The sequence below is a fragment of the Phaethon aethereus genome, assembly GCF_964289735.1.
Source record: "Phaethon aethereus genome assembly, chromosome: 1".
NCBI lineage: Eukaryota > Metazoa > Chordata > Aves > Phaethontiformes > Phaethontidae > Phaethon > Phaethon aethereus.
The window spans coordinates 100,073,572-100,090,940 of record NC_138575.1 but is presented as its reverse complement, the minus strand read 5'-3'; the positions used below and the strand labels follow the sequence as shown (position 1 = coordinate 100,090,940).

The 17,369-nt window shown below is 36.8% G+C and overlaps 1 protein-coding gene across 1 annotated transcript in view; it reads right to left on the bottom strand.

Annotated features, from left to right (window-relative positions):
• ZNF654 (zinc finger protein 654) overlaps positions 1 to 17,369 on the bottom strand; it is a gene marked incomplete at its 3' end in the record, with an annotated part of 32,444 nt that overhangs the window by 12,854 nt on the left and 2,221 nt on the right. Inside the window, exons 2-4 of the mRNA XM_082007581.1 lie at positions 7,781 to 7,926; positions 3,090 to 3,171; positions 1,034 to 1,169 (exon numbers count right to left, since the gene is read on the bottom strand). Of these exons, the coding sequence (XP_081863707.1) occupies positions 1,034 to 1,169; positions 3,090 to 3,171; positions 7,781 to 7,926 (364 nt within the window). The remainder of the gene's footprint in view (positions 1 to 1,033; positions 1,170 to 3,089; positions 3,172 to 7,780; positions 7,927 to 17,369) is intronic.

The following is a 17,369-nucleotide window of genomic DNA, read 5'->3' as shown; positions in this document are numbered from 1 at the left end:
GTCACCAAAACTTTTAGAGTTTGTCATGCAATGCAGAACAAAACAAGGATAATAACTTGTTTTCGTTTTGTTTCTGTAGGTATTTGACTAGAAGTTTATCAGATATGTAATAAAAATCATGGGTAAACTATGTTGCTCAAGCATTTACTTCACAGGAGAGACAAAACAGACTACCCATTTAATCATGTTAAATTTGCTATCGAAATACTTTCTCTGATTGAGGAAACAGCTCACTAAGCTGTTCTGACCTTACAGTCGTCTTCCTCTCTCTACAGAATGAACACATTGTCATAAACACAGTAGTGAATTTGAATCATGCATTACACCATAGCAAATAGAGAAGAACTAGTATTTTCTGTCACTATCAAACAGAAACAACTTTTAAGAGGTCCTCTGAGAACACTTCTAGCAAATATGTTACTTAAGATGTTAGTAAAGAGTTAACTGTAGATCAGCTATTTTTCCCCTTATGAACTGTCATTAACATTCAAGTAATTTTGTTTCCACAAGTCATATCTTTCTCCTACTCCCAACTCTAGGAATTATGTATAAAGAGAAAGCAGCTATCCGGTGTAGTCACAGGTGTCATTCTAAACAGAACCAAGAAAAGCCGCAAGACCAAGTATTTACGATTTAAAAGAAAAATTAACTGAGTCAGAGTACCATGAGACAGAAATACACATCAGATGCTCCCATAATCATGTCATTTCAGTAGCCTAACTGAAGTCAAGTCACTCTCCATGCTCTTTCAGGGGTTGAACACCTAGATTTGGTAAAGTCATATTAAGTAACTGCTCAGTAGCCTCTTGTATCTGAATAATCTGATCTCTACACTATAAAAGTAGACTTAAATTACTATCAAAGAAGTTTAGTTTTCTTTCACATAAAAAAGGGACCAGTACATTTTACTACAGAAAAATAGTCAGATTGTGTGCAATGCCAGCTGACAACACCTGACCCTAATGTAAAATAAAAAAAGCATAATTTAACACATTTTTCAGTACTATAAAAATTAACATGGTAAATGAATTACCTAATTCCTGTGACACAGGCTTTGCTTTAAGAATTGCTTGTAATACTGGATCCTCCCATGGTCCACCATCTCGGATGATTCGAGTCACTAGTTCCAGGTTCATATTTCTGTATCTATTTAGAAGGTTCTGACATTCCTACATGTAAAAAGAAAAACAATTAGAAAGAAGAAAAACAATGCTGTCTAAAAATAGTTAGACCATCCAAAAGATATGAAATACGAAAACGCACACGTGTTTAAGTACTTCCTCAGTCAACAATTCAAGCTACAAAGTCTTTTATTGAGCACGCCTACACAAAGCTCTAAAGCATCAACTTATATTCTCTAAAAACAGAGATTCTGTATTCTCTAAATACATAACTGTGGAAGCCAGAATGCTTGTGTCTTCTATAGGCATGCAGCAAGAGCCTGCCATTTGCTAATGCAAAAATGCCTTTCCTTGAATTAGAGCGATTACTGGCATATGCTATAGGAGAAGTTTTCACCTCACGCTGGTCTGTGCAAATTTAGACATGTTGATGCTGGATTTGTGATCCAGTGCTGGTGTCTGAATTCTACGAGGGAAAAACTGAATTAAACCATGTGAGTCACCAGCCCTCAAGCAACCATTTTTGTCCAAATCTCTACATAACAGAAATTACGCTTGCCTAAGATAATCTGGAATGTTTTAGCCACCCATGATTTTCATGTATGCCAAGTTCCCCCACTCTCCCCATGCCTGGTTATTTGCTGGTAAAAGTGTGAACATTAATGTTAATCAACAGTAGAACTTTAATCATGAGAAAAAGCTATCTAACTTCGAAACAAAAAAATGCAGCTGAAGAATGGCTTCTATGCACATATGATTAACTTCTTAACATATGCTTTTTTGCTGTAAAATCTTCTAGTTTCAACTCAAATTTTTCTTTGATATTCAAATAAGTATGTTTGATGGTGAAGAATGGTGAAGTAACTGAAGCAATGGTTTTCACTACCAGTTTGATTACACAACTGATTCAGAATTTATCTAGAAATTTGTGTAGAGATATATTTTAATATGTTAATTATTAAAAAGTCAAGACAATTGAGAATTGTAATACAAAAGCACAGAGAAGAAAGTATTATGCATCACACTTTTTCCCTAAAGTCTGTTGTGTTCATAAACTGTTTTTGAAAAGCACTTATTGCAGGACTGCCAGAATGTTCCATTACTCTTATGCAAGAGACCCTATCCATTTCCTGAGGCTGCTAAGCCACTCCTTGACCCTATTCTTCCACCAATTCTAATCAAGCATGCAACGGCTGACACATTAATTTGTAGCAGCAGTAACAAACAGGTATCAACATAAAAATAACAAGGGGATAGGTATTCCTCAAAATGCAGTTCCATGATCAGAAGAGACACAACCCTGTTTTGCATCCTTCCTTTCCCTACAAAGTTTCTTTTCACAGTGGCACAAGTGCTTGTGTTCCCATGCAGTGAACTCAACTCTCAAAATTGGTTCAGGTGAAAAAAAAACCACAACAAAACCTTATCTGGCAAAAAAAGGCAATTTTTAAAATCAAGGATCATTTGCCTTATGCAGTTGTACCTGCATACCTGCAAAATCTTGTACCAGTCTAGCCAAGAGTACAACAGTTTTAAACAATGCAAGTTTATGCTGACCTGAAGAGATAGAGCACCTCAGAGGGAAACTTGAGGTTTCATGTCATGAACTGGTATGCAACACTAGATGACATTAAGCTCTAATTAGGTATAAACAAGCAAAGCTTCCCTTTTCTACATGGGAAACGCAAAAACTACATCTTTAACCAGATTGATATTACAGAGAGATGTACATTTCAATTAGTCCAACCAGATTCAAATAGCAATACTGGCAATAAATGTAAAAATAAATGGCTCTCCCTTCAAATATTGCCTCCCCTCCCCCTGCTTTTTTGGGGGGTATAAATGTAAGTAAAGCAGCTTTCACTTTCACTATAATGGCATGTTTCCTCCAGGTTATATATCCACAAAAACTATCTTTACATGTAGTAAAATAATATTAAAGGTTTATATGAAAGTAGGCAACACTACCTGGATTGAACCTAAAATATCTTTCAAAGGATCTTCATAGAACTCATCCTTTCCAAAGAACAGCAGCAATTCAAAAAAACTCCTAAAAAACAGAAGTAGTGACAAGTCAAACTAAAAATGTTAATTCAAAAAATGAAACTACTGTAAGTCTAATACTTTTCACAGCACTAAAAACAAAATTAGGACTTTTTAGTTCTTTTAAGTTCTAGACCCGTGCCCACACCAGAGTCGTTCTAAAAAGTTTGGCTAAAACCCACACTCTCTAAACACAACTCATATTTCAAAAACTTGATGTTGGTCTGATACTTTGTGCTGGATTTCAGAAGTTAGACTTCCCCACACACACCTCAAACACATTTTTCATCAGGCATCAAGTCACAAATATGATACAGCTACAGATAAGCTAACAAGACCAAATCAGCAATAAAAGAGTTTATACTTAAGCACAACTTGAAATCCCTTCTGCCACAGCTTCTTCATAAGTTCAGGACATTTAGACTCACAGTACCTCCCTGATCTTCTCCCTCAAGAACTCTATGTCCTCCATACTGCTGCTCCCCATTCGCAATTACAAAAGTGAACCTCTCCTCAAAAGCCAAAGCATTTGTCATATATGCAGCAATTTTGAAGAAAGAGGACAACTGTAAAATTACTGTAGTATGCACAGTGTATAAGGAGTTACATTCAAGGAATAGTAACTTCACATGAATGCAGATTTCCAACAATTCATATTGTTGATAACCACGATAACCACTTTCTACTAACACATTTTATTCCAGTTCAGCCTGTTTTGCTCTAACGCCCACTGAAGTCTCTCTAAGATGATTCAGGTTTAAAGGTGCTATTAATTTCACATTTCCAAATAAAAGCCTTTTGCTATTAATTTAATACTTAAAAAAAAAAAGCTTTTGAAGATTATTTTCCAAGGGAGAACTTTGGTGCAAATATGCAAATGGAACTACATCCATCTTCTGTGTAGCATTCAAATGAATTGACAAAACCCTCAATTTTAGCACTAACAAGTTTTTAAGCAAATCAGATCTATGTGCAGCAACATGAATTCACAATTGTGAATTATCTGCCACCTCTTTTGAGTGGCAGGATTGATCCTTTCAACAGCAGCCTAGATTCAAACTGACCTGTGGCCTGCCTCCATGTTTTCCATCATCTTAAAATTCTTGTCTAGCATTTTATTATTTTTAATACAGTGACTGAGACAAACAATTCTGATAGCAGAATCATAGAGGTCGGTAAAAAGTAGCTTTCCAGAGCTCAGGTCAATTTAAGTCTTCATTTACAGAAGCATACTTCCAGATAATACTTACAATTCAGTAAACTCAATCAAAAATGAGGTTGTTGGATCTCATGGATCTGCAGACAGCTCCAATGCACCTGCTATTGCTCTGTCTTAAGATTCTGAGAAATTTCATTTCTATTTGGAAAAGGAAACTACCAAGTACTGCACTAACATAATCTGCAATTGCTCACTGAGAAGGTCATGAGCAGCAGGGAATAACTGAGTGACTCTTGGGAGGGAAAGATAATACTGGAAGACTACTGAAAGAAAAACTGTGCATCTAGGGTGTTCTAGAAACAGGACTGAACAGCAAAGGCTTTGGTCTTGTAACAGAAGAAAATAGGGACAATTTAAGATTATGCTTAGAGGGTTTTTTTTCAAATGAACAGAGAGAATAAAGAGGCAGAGAGCGAGAAGGTAGAAAATGACTCCTGAAACAGGATCCAGCACTCTTCCAGCCTAGAGGTTTTTGAGTCAAGACCTCGATGATGGCAGTTTCTTTCCTGATTACAGCATTTAGTCTTTTGTTGCCACAGCTCTTAAAAAAAGGCAGATTTTCATGAACAGCTAGTTGGACAAGGAACTCTTTTGCAGAACAATTAAATTCACTGCCGTTATCTCCAAATTTAACGTCAAACTTCAATGTACTTGAAGTTAACATACAAAGTATTCCTACAAAACAAAATGTTTCATTTTTAATAAAGCTAATTCAAAAGAAGTTAAAGAGCAGACTTAAGGCAATTTTTCCTCTCAACAACATTTTCAGAAATACTGTGCATTAAAAGTTCTTAACATTCACATAAACAAATATAAGTTTTGTATAGGAATAATGCAAAAGCATCATAAAATCAGGTTTTCTTTCAATTATGCTGCAGTATTTTTTTTCCTAACCAGTAATAAGCTATGCCAAAAAGAGACCTAGAAAACTTAAAGGTACACATTCATTATGTTCAATGACAGAATTTTTCTCCAGATTAGGTCCTTGAATCTCAAATCAAATATGGAATGAAAAAACAACCGGTACCCAAATAAGTACTTTGTTCTGAAAAACATAATCTCATTTCATGTTGATAAACAAAAATTTGCAGCATACTTGACTCTCAGGAAAGGTCAGACACGAGTCATGTCATACTGTGGGAAGCAACCAAACTGGAATTTAAACAATAAGACAAAACTAGTTACAGCAAGTGATGCATGCATCCATTTTTATTGGCTTTGATTGATTTAAAGAGAATAGGATCTTAAAAAAAAAAAATCTGTAAATTATAGTGAACAAGCGTAAACTACAGTTTTCTTCCCTATCAATGCACCTGTTCCACACTCTTATCAGACTAATAAAGGAAGCTATCAAAATATTTCTATTTCCTCATCAGTAGCCTCCATTCAGTTAAAATTACTATAGTCAATTCCAGCTTGGCCCAGTTATCTTAAAACAGTCTGAAGCATTGCACATCCACATTTACATCCTTCTGTTTATAATAATGGTGCTTCTAGATTTATCACATCACTACTTTGGTATTACTGGCATCAGAAGATTGCCTAAGAACACTAGTATGCTGGCACCATTATTAAAACTCCCTGACATTGATGGTAGTACAGGTGCTGCTTCACTTGTGATGAATAGCAAGGCTAGTAAGTATAGGAAATGCAACAGTCAATAGTTTATTGTCTAGTTACTAAGGAAATCTTACTCGAGCATGACAATACAGTCAGGAAGATTTTCGCTCTCCAAGAACTAGCACTTAATATACACCAAATCTTCAAGAGATTTGAGCAAGGCTTCCCAGGTAACCACAAGTACTAAGTCCCAGGACCCCTTAATGATACCACATGCAAAACTACACCAGTCAAGCAGAGTCCAAAGAAAAAATAAGCTGTCATTCTAGAATGGATGAACACCTCAGTGAGCAAACCCAGCTCCAAAAACCAAGATAGACACGGGTGACAACGATCAATTCACTTCTAGATTATCAGGAAGTGACCACTCTACATACAAATACCTGAATTTCTACCTTTTTTCCTCACAAACTTTTATATTTAGAAGTATATAAAGTGTGATTTGAACTTGGAAGGTTTTTTTTTTTTTCTATAAACTAGTGAAAAAAAAAAAAAACCAGAGGCCACCATGTTTTGGTGCAACTGCTAGTTATTCTCTGATACCTGAGTATTCCAGTTTTAAAAGTCATGATCTTCTGATTCCATATAGTCCCATGTCAAATAGTTTTGCGCACATACACAAAACCATAAATTTCTTTGGTGAAGTTTCACCACTGCTTAAAGATAGCACATACTCTCTAAGTGTACAGAATAAAGCCTTGACTCCTATGTAATTAGTACTAATAGCTCCAGAACAGTGGAAAGGATAAGCAACCCAGTCCTCCTGACCAAGTAAACTAAGAGAGGAAGGCTAGGACAGCATTCATTTCTGATGTCTAGGTGAGGCAGGAAGGACACATTTCCACACAAAATTCTAAACTGAGATACCAAGCTGTATTTGAAAGCACTGCTCAACAAGAATGCAGTTTAACCAGCTGGACGAATAAATCTGATTTACTCAAACTAAACTCACAATAAAGCTAGCCTTTAGGATTTTGTCTCCATCTGCTGAGAGAAGATCAAATATACTGCATCTCAGCTAAGTATATCTAACTCACTTAAAGTTTATTTTTTTCCCCCCTTCCATTCAACACTGAGGTCTTGAAACATGAAAAGTAGGTTTTGAGAGCAAGAAAAAAATAAGACTTTTACTTATCTACTGATCATTACCTTGACACCTTCAGCCTTCATGTGGGAAAGCCACTAATCCACAAAGAAAACTGAGATTATAGCAAGATTTATGACTTAACATTCTGCAGTTCTTTAAGTTGAATACGATTTTTGGTCAGTTAACTGTATAGCAAGTCATTCCCATAGGCATTTTGATGACTCAAACATAAAAATCCGTTTTAAAATTGATGCTTTGAGTTTCTTCAACTCTATAAATCTTAACAAATACTTTACTTATTACATCAGTAGAGGTGGAACAGTAAAAGCTTTAGATAAATTATTTACAATTATGTACTGTCAAAGGTTTGTCTCCAAATACTCCAAAGTAAGATTTTCTAAAAAGAAGTCTGTATAGCCATCACTTATTTTTTTAGAGTATTTATTTTGCCAGAAAACCCTTTGATACAATATTTTAATACCAGAGTTGAAGATTTAACAAGGACATAAAAAGACTAAACTAAATCCTAGGTTTGTATCCTCAGTTAGCTACCTCGAACCAAGAATTGCTAAGTCACCTGGTAAAACCACTCTTAAAAGCTCTGAAGAGCTCTGAGACCCTATTGCTATTATCAAAGTAACACAGACAGTCTATATTGTAAAAGATGTAACAAAAAAAAAAAGTACTTACAAAGCTAGGCTACTCAATACATATTGTACGTGCTCACATTCAGCTGGGAATGATACACAGGCAGACGTGAAACAACAGAGCGCCGTCTGAAGCACCTGAAGCTGAGGCAAAGGAACCTGCCATCTTCCAGCATAGTCTTCAACAACCTAATGACAAAAACATTAAAATATATGTTACAATGGAAAACACTTCCTTTAGTCAGAAATAAGTATTTAATACTGTACCTGCTTTATCCCCCCCTCCTTGTCCCTCAGAAGTAGGGTTTGTAACTAAAGAAACCTGACCACTTTGTGTCATCAAACAAAACAAAAAAAGATTAGAAACTTTATGCTCTACATTATGAGAGATATACCACAAAGGACCTTCAACTATTCTTTTCATAGGATAAGGCAGGATTTACTTTCTTCTTACATAGTATCACAGTAGGTATTACACTCTGCGTTTAAACACACACTTTTGTTTTGCAAGAGGACACAAATTAGAGTCTATAACAATAACCAGACATTCCATTCTAAAACTGTCTAAGAGGGGAATGACTAGCCTGCACTCTTCTAGCCTTTATGTCAGCAGAGAAAAGCACAAACATACAGTCACCCCTTCTTATCTGATCAAATAAGTAAATTTGGCCTTTTCTATCTATATGATGAAACTAAGGCTAGCTATGCCCTGATCTACAGTTAAGGAACTGCATCGCTATTTATAGAGAAACACGAAGGTGAAAACTAGGTGTTTTAATGGAGAAAAATCCTTGCCTGGCTATCTAGCCAATCTTGTTTGTATTAATAAATGCAAATTTCTGGCACTGCCTATGCCCACACTGGGAAGCTCAATAACCCAGCACCATCTGATATTTCTATATGGGTATGCCTAGACTGAAGTCCTCTGAAAGGCTCAGTCCATTTAGAGCATTCCATGTATAAAACAGCACCAAATTCAGCACGAAGCACAGCAATAAAATAGATGTCTGTAGCGGCACTCACCAATTCTCTGACTGACTAGCCATTATGCTGCACTCCTCCAGCAAGTAGAAGGCCAAGGGCTTTGGGTCTTCTCTCCTCCTTTAATCAACAGCTAAGATGTGACTCATAGGCATCACTCTAAGCAGAGACTGAAAACCGTATTTCTTCCACACACTGGCACATAGCTTATCTCATTGCACTAGAGTCAGGCTCCCTTTGCTCACTTACTTGTGCCTTATTTTTTTCCATCATAACAGCACAGTTTCAATATAAGCAGAAGAAAGTGGACTAGTTGCATTTCAGGGCCTAGGGCACTCTTCTCCAGTTCAGGAAACCTAACTGAGAACTCCTACATCCTGAGAAAGTGAGAAGCAGGTGGGGAAACAAAATGCCATCAGCCATATTGTAAAAAGAAAGCTAAAGCACTCCATAGCATAGGGAAGAGACAAGTAACTGCCTTCAAGACAGCTATGAAGTGCCAACCCCTAGAAAGCTAGTGACCACCCATCTCAAAAGCCAGGCCAGAAAACAAAGGATAGATTAAACAAACAAGAAAATCAAGATTTCTTTTTGACTTAAAAGTCTGTGAATCCCACTTAGATTTGCCTAATTCCCCATGAACTAAATAAAGGACTTAAGTCAGGTTAAGTGGCCTACATTTTTAGTTCTGAAGCTGCATGCGTAACTTTATTTAAGGCTCTGCAACACAAACAGGCCAGTGTCCCATTTCTGACAGTTTGGTTATAGATGGTCCAAAGCAAAGCACATACTGATAATGGGACCAGTAATTTTTTCTCCTCACCAACAAACAACGGCTGAGACAGATTTCTATTTTGTAAGTAAATTTTTACTTTCCACCAAATGTATTTTAATAATTCCTGTTTGACAATCTGTTAGCTTAATGCAGCAAATATCTAGGTCAACTGGAAGAGAATTAGCAGACTTGTAGATAAATACTCCTGCTCTTACACAAGGAAGAATAACCACTTTATAAAATAGTACTGCCTCACCCGTCTATTGAGAGTTCTCTGAAATACTTTTAACAAGGTCCCTTGGATAGGGAAACACAAAAGCCTTAGGAGAAACAATGCAGAGAGAGAGAACGAACATCCTTTAGTGGTTTTAGCCTCCAAATGGTCAAAGGTAGAAATAAAACACCAGTTCCCTCCATGGTGTTTCATAACACTTTGACCTGAGAGGCACAGCACAGATATGTTTATAAATGATTTCAAGCAATGAGACAACATTTTGTGATCATGCTAACAGGAAGAAAAACAAACAAACAAAAAAACAGTATTAAGTGCTAACTGTAAAGAACTGTAGAAAGGATTTATGACAGTGAGTGATGAAATTCAGCATAGGCAGGTGTGCAGGGATATTTGGGGAACAAAACAATCCAAACATGTAATATAATGGCCTTCAAACTGACAATTGCCACCCAAAAGCAAGACTGTATTATTATGGTAAATGTTTTAACAAAAAATCACCTCAATGCTCATCACAATGGCCAAGAAAGCAAGTTAAATACTAAGAGAGTAATAAGATAAAGCAGAATATGAACTGCTCAAAAACACAGCACATCCCCACATCTATAAAATTGCACGCTGGTTTGCTACCTACCCATTCCTATATCAAAAGTGAGTAACAAGAAGGTCTGAAAAAAGCCTTTGAAGGAGCACAAGGCATGCTAAGTAGCAAAAAGGATTTCACATAAGGATCAATGCAGCTAACCAGGCCACTTTAAGTTGTGAAAAATTACAAGTGCAAGGGGGACACCAAACAAGGTTCACAAACAGGATCAAAATAAATTACAGAAGGCAGTTCTTCACACAGTGCGCAATTAAGCTGTGGAGCTCCGTAAAGGGATGCTGTGGATGCTGAATGGCTACATGAGTTGAAAGAGGCTGCATGAGCTGAAAAACATATCCACCAAAAGCTACTAACTACAGTAAGTTAGCTGAACTGAAAAAGGTTAGAGAGGGGAAAGATACTGTATTTGCTCATCTCATTCTTTGGTTAGGCATATATGAACTTTTGATAAGATTCTGGTCCTAATGCCAGTGTATTGCTTCTGCAAACAATCAGCACTCAAAAACGATGTAACAAACACTTGTGCTGAGAGTAATAAATAGACTTTGCAGTCTCGGAAAGGTGCAGTCCTACTGCCCACACTTTATAAAGGCCTATACAGGCCTACTAGTTGCCTTTACTGCACCTACAGTGCCCATATGAACTCAAAGCAAGCTAGTTCAGGAACTGACTGGCAGAAAACAGCCTACTCTCCCAAAAAAAGCCATCAGTCACTGTCTGCATTGGCCCTCTGAACTGGCCTGCCACAGAAGTACAAGAGGCAGCACAGAAAGGAAGACACCACAACAGCAACAGTGCCTTAGGCAGTTAGCCTGCGACTCCAATGTATCCACAAAAGATTCACAGCAACAGGCCCGCCCGCCTGCCAACTGATCAAGAAAAATAGGAATAGCATACTTTTTCTGAGTGTGGATACCAGAAACCATGCATTCGTCAATCCAAGGTGAAAAAAAGTCTAAAATTGGTCAATTCTCAGCAGACTTGCAACAATCACCAGTAAAAGATTGGGGGGGAAGCTAAATGAAGTACAAAATAAATTCCAAACCACACTCCATACACATTCTATATGGAAGGGGGAGGGGGGCATGCAAGGACATATGTTTGCTTTACAATTCTGTGTATACACATCAATGTCTGTTTTCAAGTGATCTTATGGAATAGCTTTTTCTATAATGAAACTAACACCTTTTTTGGTTCAAAACACTCAACATGCCATGCTTTGAAGCAGGGCTGTAAACCAAAATATAGGTAAAGGTTTACACCAAAAGAACCCCCAAAACAAACAATCCCAAAAAACTTTTCCTTGAAAAATGTCAGAAGTGGTAAACAAGTCAAAGGGACACACACGTATGTTCACCCTCATGTTGTGAAGTTGTTACAGCACTTCAGAAAATCAGATAGATTATGCTGCTTGAGTCCTAAATGCTTTAAAGTTTACATTTATCAGCACATTTTTAAGAAGCACACTCATTTCAATATAATGAAGTCAGCCAAAACAAGAAACACATAACACTGTTAAAATGAAATGGCCTGATCCTTGTCCAATACACAGTGCAGAAAACCAGAAGAGAGGTGACATTTTTATGAGACCTTCTTTAGCAATTCCCTTTAACAGTTGTTAGGGTGCAATTTTTATATACTTAAAGACTCTCCATGCATAATTTCCCAGTCTGTCTTTACCTCTTAAATTACTACCATCCATGAAGAGAGTGTGGGACATTTGTCTTCCCTTTCTCATTCAGTACAGATACAGAAAAGGAGGCTGAAGCATCTTTCTGACGCCCCCACCAATTCAACTTCACCTTTCTCCCACACCAATACACTACTACTTTAATATGTTTGAGTAACTCAGAGGAAAATCCATCACTGAGATGTGTCCTGACTGCAAAATCAAGACCAGACTTATCAGCCTCCTATAAGAAGTTTCTAAGCACACAGCTAAAGCAGCTAACCCCAAAAACAACAAGGTAGTAAGAACCTAGACCAAAGTAAAAAAAAAAAAAATTTGTTCTGGAATATTATGTTTTACCTGACTAAATATACACATATATTTTAAATTATTAAATATACATACGTATATATAAAAAGTGATTTGACTATATTCCAAACACTTAAGAGAAATAACATGGCAAATAACTAATTTCCAAATACGTGGGACACAAGAAACAAATGTTTTATGCAGTGCTAGGCTTGAAGTTGCTACAGCTCTTCCTGTCTCTCCCCACAACAAAAAAAGAAACTAAACAGAAACAAATCCTACCAATTTTGAAGTTCAGTCATGACTAGGATTTTAAATGAAGTTACTCCAGTAACTTTTTTGGTGAGATTTAACAATAAAGGAAGTCACCACAGGATTAAAAACATAACAGTTCTGTGAGTGCTTCTGTTTATAGTTTTCAGAAAAAGAAAGCTAGTTGGCAAATATAGTGGTAATAAGCAAATATAGTGGCTGTCGCAGAATAGCATGAATGAAAAAGGATTTAAAACACCAAGCAAAAAAGGGGCATGTTTTTAAAAAAATTAGTTTCCTGCAAATTAAGAACCATAATTAAAAGCAACATCTACCACAGTCATCTGTGCAGCAGAAGTACCAGAGCAGCTTGGATACCAAAGTTCAGTTCTAGCAGAGAACTTGAGTAACACTAAATTTACTCTACCTGGAAACATCAGAAGAAATAATCACACTTTTCTTTAGCGTCTTTTTAACCTATCAAATGGATGATGAGCATTTTGTTCTGTTTCTGCAATACGAACAAGCTGCATCCTTACAAAAAAGGACTCCATTAGCCAAGTACAGATTTTAGGACAACACATACAAGTTTAAAATGGTTTTATATGGTGTAACTGAAAAAAAAAAAGGGGGGGGGGGTGTAAGCAATGTCTTTACTGCAATTCACATGTGAATATTACATAAGGAGTAACCAAACATAATCACACTCCTGGCAAAAGAATAAACATCACCCAGCAACAGCATGACACATCCTATGAGACAAGTTTCTGCCAAAACTCTATCCTTAAAGCCAAATGCCTCCCCCCCACCCATAATCACCAAAATCTCATCCATTTCCTCAGCCTGCTTGAGGCAAGAACACTATCTAAGACTGAGTTCCATATACCCATTACATTTAGCTGCCCAAAGAGCCAGTTTCCATACATACTGACCATCTGTCACAAAAGTGAAAACTATACATTAATAATAAAAAAGCAGTTTTGGCTACTGTAGCATAGTAGTAAATGTGCCTGTGTAAGATCTTATGACTGAAAGATAAACATTTATAGTGAAAAGTAGTAATACTCCTCCTCACCTTTTCATTAGCTCCCACCCGCCAAGTGAAAGTAAATTAAGGAATTGTTTTGATTAGATATGAAAGTGAGAACTGACTATCTTGTGAACACAGATGAATGCGTATGTCCGGATCACCAGTGATGTTAATAAAACACAACTTAAGATGGGTTTCAGGTAAAAAGTATAATTACTTCTTTCCCTCATCTGAACAACTGCTACCCAAATGCACTTAACTTTTTGATTTTTGCATTATCTACTGCAGTAAGCGTGCCTTTTCTAACTTGAAAAAGCCCACGTAGCAAGGCTATCAGACTGACTATGCTACAGAAGCATCATCCAACGGAGATCCTTCTTTTTAAGGATAACAACCTCCAGCTCCTTTGTAAGTTACAATCTTGACATTTTTCCACGCAAAAATCAAAAGTTTATTTTCATACAAAACCTAAACTTTGAGACAAGGCATTAAAAACCGGAGAGGCAGCAATACCAGTAAGTTTGAGTGTGAAACAGAAAAGCTCTGAAGAAGTGGAAGGAGAAAAACGTTACAAAGATCAAGAAAAGTATACAACGTATTTGTACATTTGTGCAATGTTTCCTTTTTCAAAATACTAACTCCTTAATTCCACTTTTAAAACAGGGAGATAATTACCCAGGGAAAAACTAAAAGGACAGCAGGCACAAAAACTGAGGAGAAGCCAGTACGAAGACAGAAGTATGTGAATAAGAAAAGACTTTACAATGTTAATGACAAGACAAGAGCACTGAAGACTGACTCCTCCAGCCTTGATCTGCAAATAAAGAAGTTGCAAATCAACCACTATTGTGAATTCTTCGGAGAAGCTGACTGAAAACAGCCAAGTGCGCTACACATACTACAGCCTAGCCCTGCATGATAATGGCTTATCAGGTTTCCCATCAAGTGCCAAAGGAAAGGGTGCCACCACCTAACCCAGCACACCCTTCTTTGCAGACAGGTAATCATTCCCAACAAAACTGAACGCTCACACTCGGCATTCAGCTTGGATGTAAACAAGACCTGGTGCTTGCCACAGCTATTTTGCAAGGATTTCCTTTTAAATCTGAACCTCACTTGAATCTCAAGTAGCACAATACTAACCGCTAACTAGTAAATTGAATATGCTTGTTTCACGAGCCAAGCACGGAAAAAAGACACAGTATGTAGAGAACACAACGACAGATTAATTTAAAAATGTAAACCGTGTCAAGTAGTTATAGTATTCTTTGATGCACAGGTACATTTAGTTACTGTAATGTATGATTTGCGTTTTACCAGCTCTCACATAACTAGCAACGTCACACATTTAAAAATCTGAAAAATGTCAGTCAAATAAGTCAAATGTGCCTTTCAATGGTGCTCTCAAAATTTAAGCCACTAACAAGTATAAAACACATTTATTCAGGAAGCTACAAAAAATCCCTACACCACCACAAATCACCACAAGAGAAAACAGGGGGTTAAAAATAACAAATCATACCTTCTCAGAGAAACAAGCTTCAATGAAATTGAAGAGAGAACTTTCCCCTACTAGTACTCATGTGAGCAAGATTTCTGTAGCTAAACTTTAAAACGGTGTATGGAGATCCCAAAAGTCCAAAAAGTAGTAAAATAAAAGTCTGGCATAACCTAAAGGTTGTGGGATTTTTTTGGTATGAAATATAAAAGCAATTTAACAACTGTTGACTTGAAGTTCAAAGTAAGAGTCAAAAGAAAGTGTTTTCAAACTTAAGCACATCATAAAAGGTATGAAAACATATTAATCTCCAAATCAGAAGAACAAACATTCAGAAGACATGCGTATTTTTCTACCTCCATCCCCACAAAGCAAGAGAGACAACAGTTGAATCATACACCCCTGTTTTTTTTTTTTCCCCACTAAAATAAATCCAGGAAACACTATCTTCTCTACTGCATTACTAAATTTTACCACTTAGCTTTCGAATTTAAAAACACAAGTATTATTTTTCTTGCAGTGACTCAAGATAACCACCAATTAACGTAAGCAAACAAGGTAATCTTTATTTCAGGAAGTCAGATCATACTGGAAGGCCGTAAGCTGATGCCACAGTAAGAGCCAATTGAGTAGTGTTTAGCCCTCAGGTCAAGCTAGCTGGTAAAACCATACCCACTTCAAGTGCAACAAATAAGTTATATCCATTTTCCAGCTTGCTGTTAAGGTCTGTTTTCAAATCAAGTAAATTTACAAATTCATCCCTGCTAATTATAAAAGTATTCCCTCCACCCTCACACCAAAAAGCAACCATCTATGCTATTTTTTTGCCCTTCATCATTTGTTATTTCATTCACACAGGAACCTCTCAATGGCTCTGGTCCCTGAGAAATCTCATTAAAGAATTTCAAATTCTGCATATAACATAACAAGTTGAAATTCACAAAGCTCTTCCAAATGTTTAGACTGAGGGGGTTTCTGCTAGGTACCACCCTTCAACTTTCTTGAAACCTACAAAGTAGTTACAGATGCCTTGTTCTTTTCCTTGTCAAGGTTGGGAACAGTAGACTTCCTCTTCCCAACGTGTAAGTGGTTTCAATACACAGTGAACTTCACAAACAGGAAGAAATGCCAGGTCAGCAATTTTTTAAAAAGTAACATAGAAACAGCTGGTGAAATGCATAAGCTGGGCACTTAGCTCATCTTCCAATTGTCTCTTTTCATTTCCAACCACAGGAATCTTGATTTTTGTTTTACCCATGTCATCAATCTCAAATAACAATCTGAGAAAACATTTTATCCACTTTGCCTTGGAAGACTCAGGCTGTTAATGACTCTGTATGACCATGCACACTTGTAACACAAAAACAGATCCCAGAAACTTCACATGGTTTTAGAGACTCCACATTCTGATTTCATCTCATATCATTAAATTCTGATTACAGATATATTTAAGGAAAATGCTCTGCTGCAATATGCCAGGCCTCAAGAGTACTGAACTTGGCTGTTTACAGCGATGTTTTACCTTTCTAATGTATTTCAAGGATGAAAGACATGTGCATGCCATTGCTGTTCACGGTCTAAGCCACTCTTACTCTTTAAGTTCAGTCAATAGGTCTTTGCCTTTCTATCTACATAAAATGTGTCTACAGACCAAAACACCTTGCTTCATTTTTCCAGTAGCTCTTACTGAGAGATGTGGATACACGCATACTTCACACAGTAGCATAATTATATGCAATCTAAACAATATTCTTTTCATCTGACACCAAGCTTCATCACTACCATTGAAGCACAGCCATGTATTTTAATAGGTTGTTTTTCTGAAAATAAAAATGTGGGTAGTTCAAACTCATGGTATTACTGCTAAGCAACTATTTCTACAACTGTAGTTCAACTTTGACACAAGAACAGGAACACAGGAGGCAAACTAGGACATTTAGAAGTGCCAAATAACCATTAAGAGAAGCAAAAATTGCATTATCAGTGCAGAGTGGAATGAGCTGGAGAGGCTTGATCTGCACAACAGCCAAACTGTCAGAAGATCTGGATGGAGAAGTGCAAAGCAACAGACTGATAAAACTAGAGCCAAAAGGAAAAACTGCACTAAAAAAGACATATCTGGGGTGGGGGGGGGGAGCTAAATCTAATAAAGTGACACAGTGTTTAAGCGAGTATTTTTGTTTTATGACAAATGTTATGAGAAAGAGGTGACCTAAACTTCATTATACTTTCCGAAGAAGCAATATAAATATGCTTCATCTCTTACTACATATAAGGTGAGG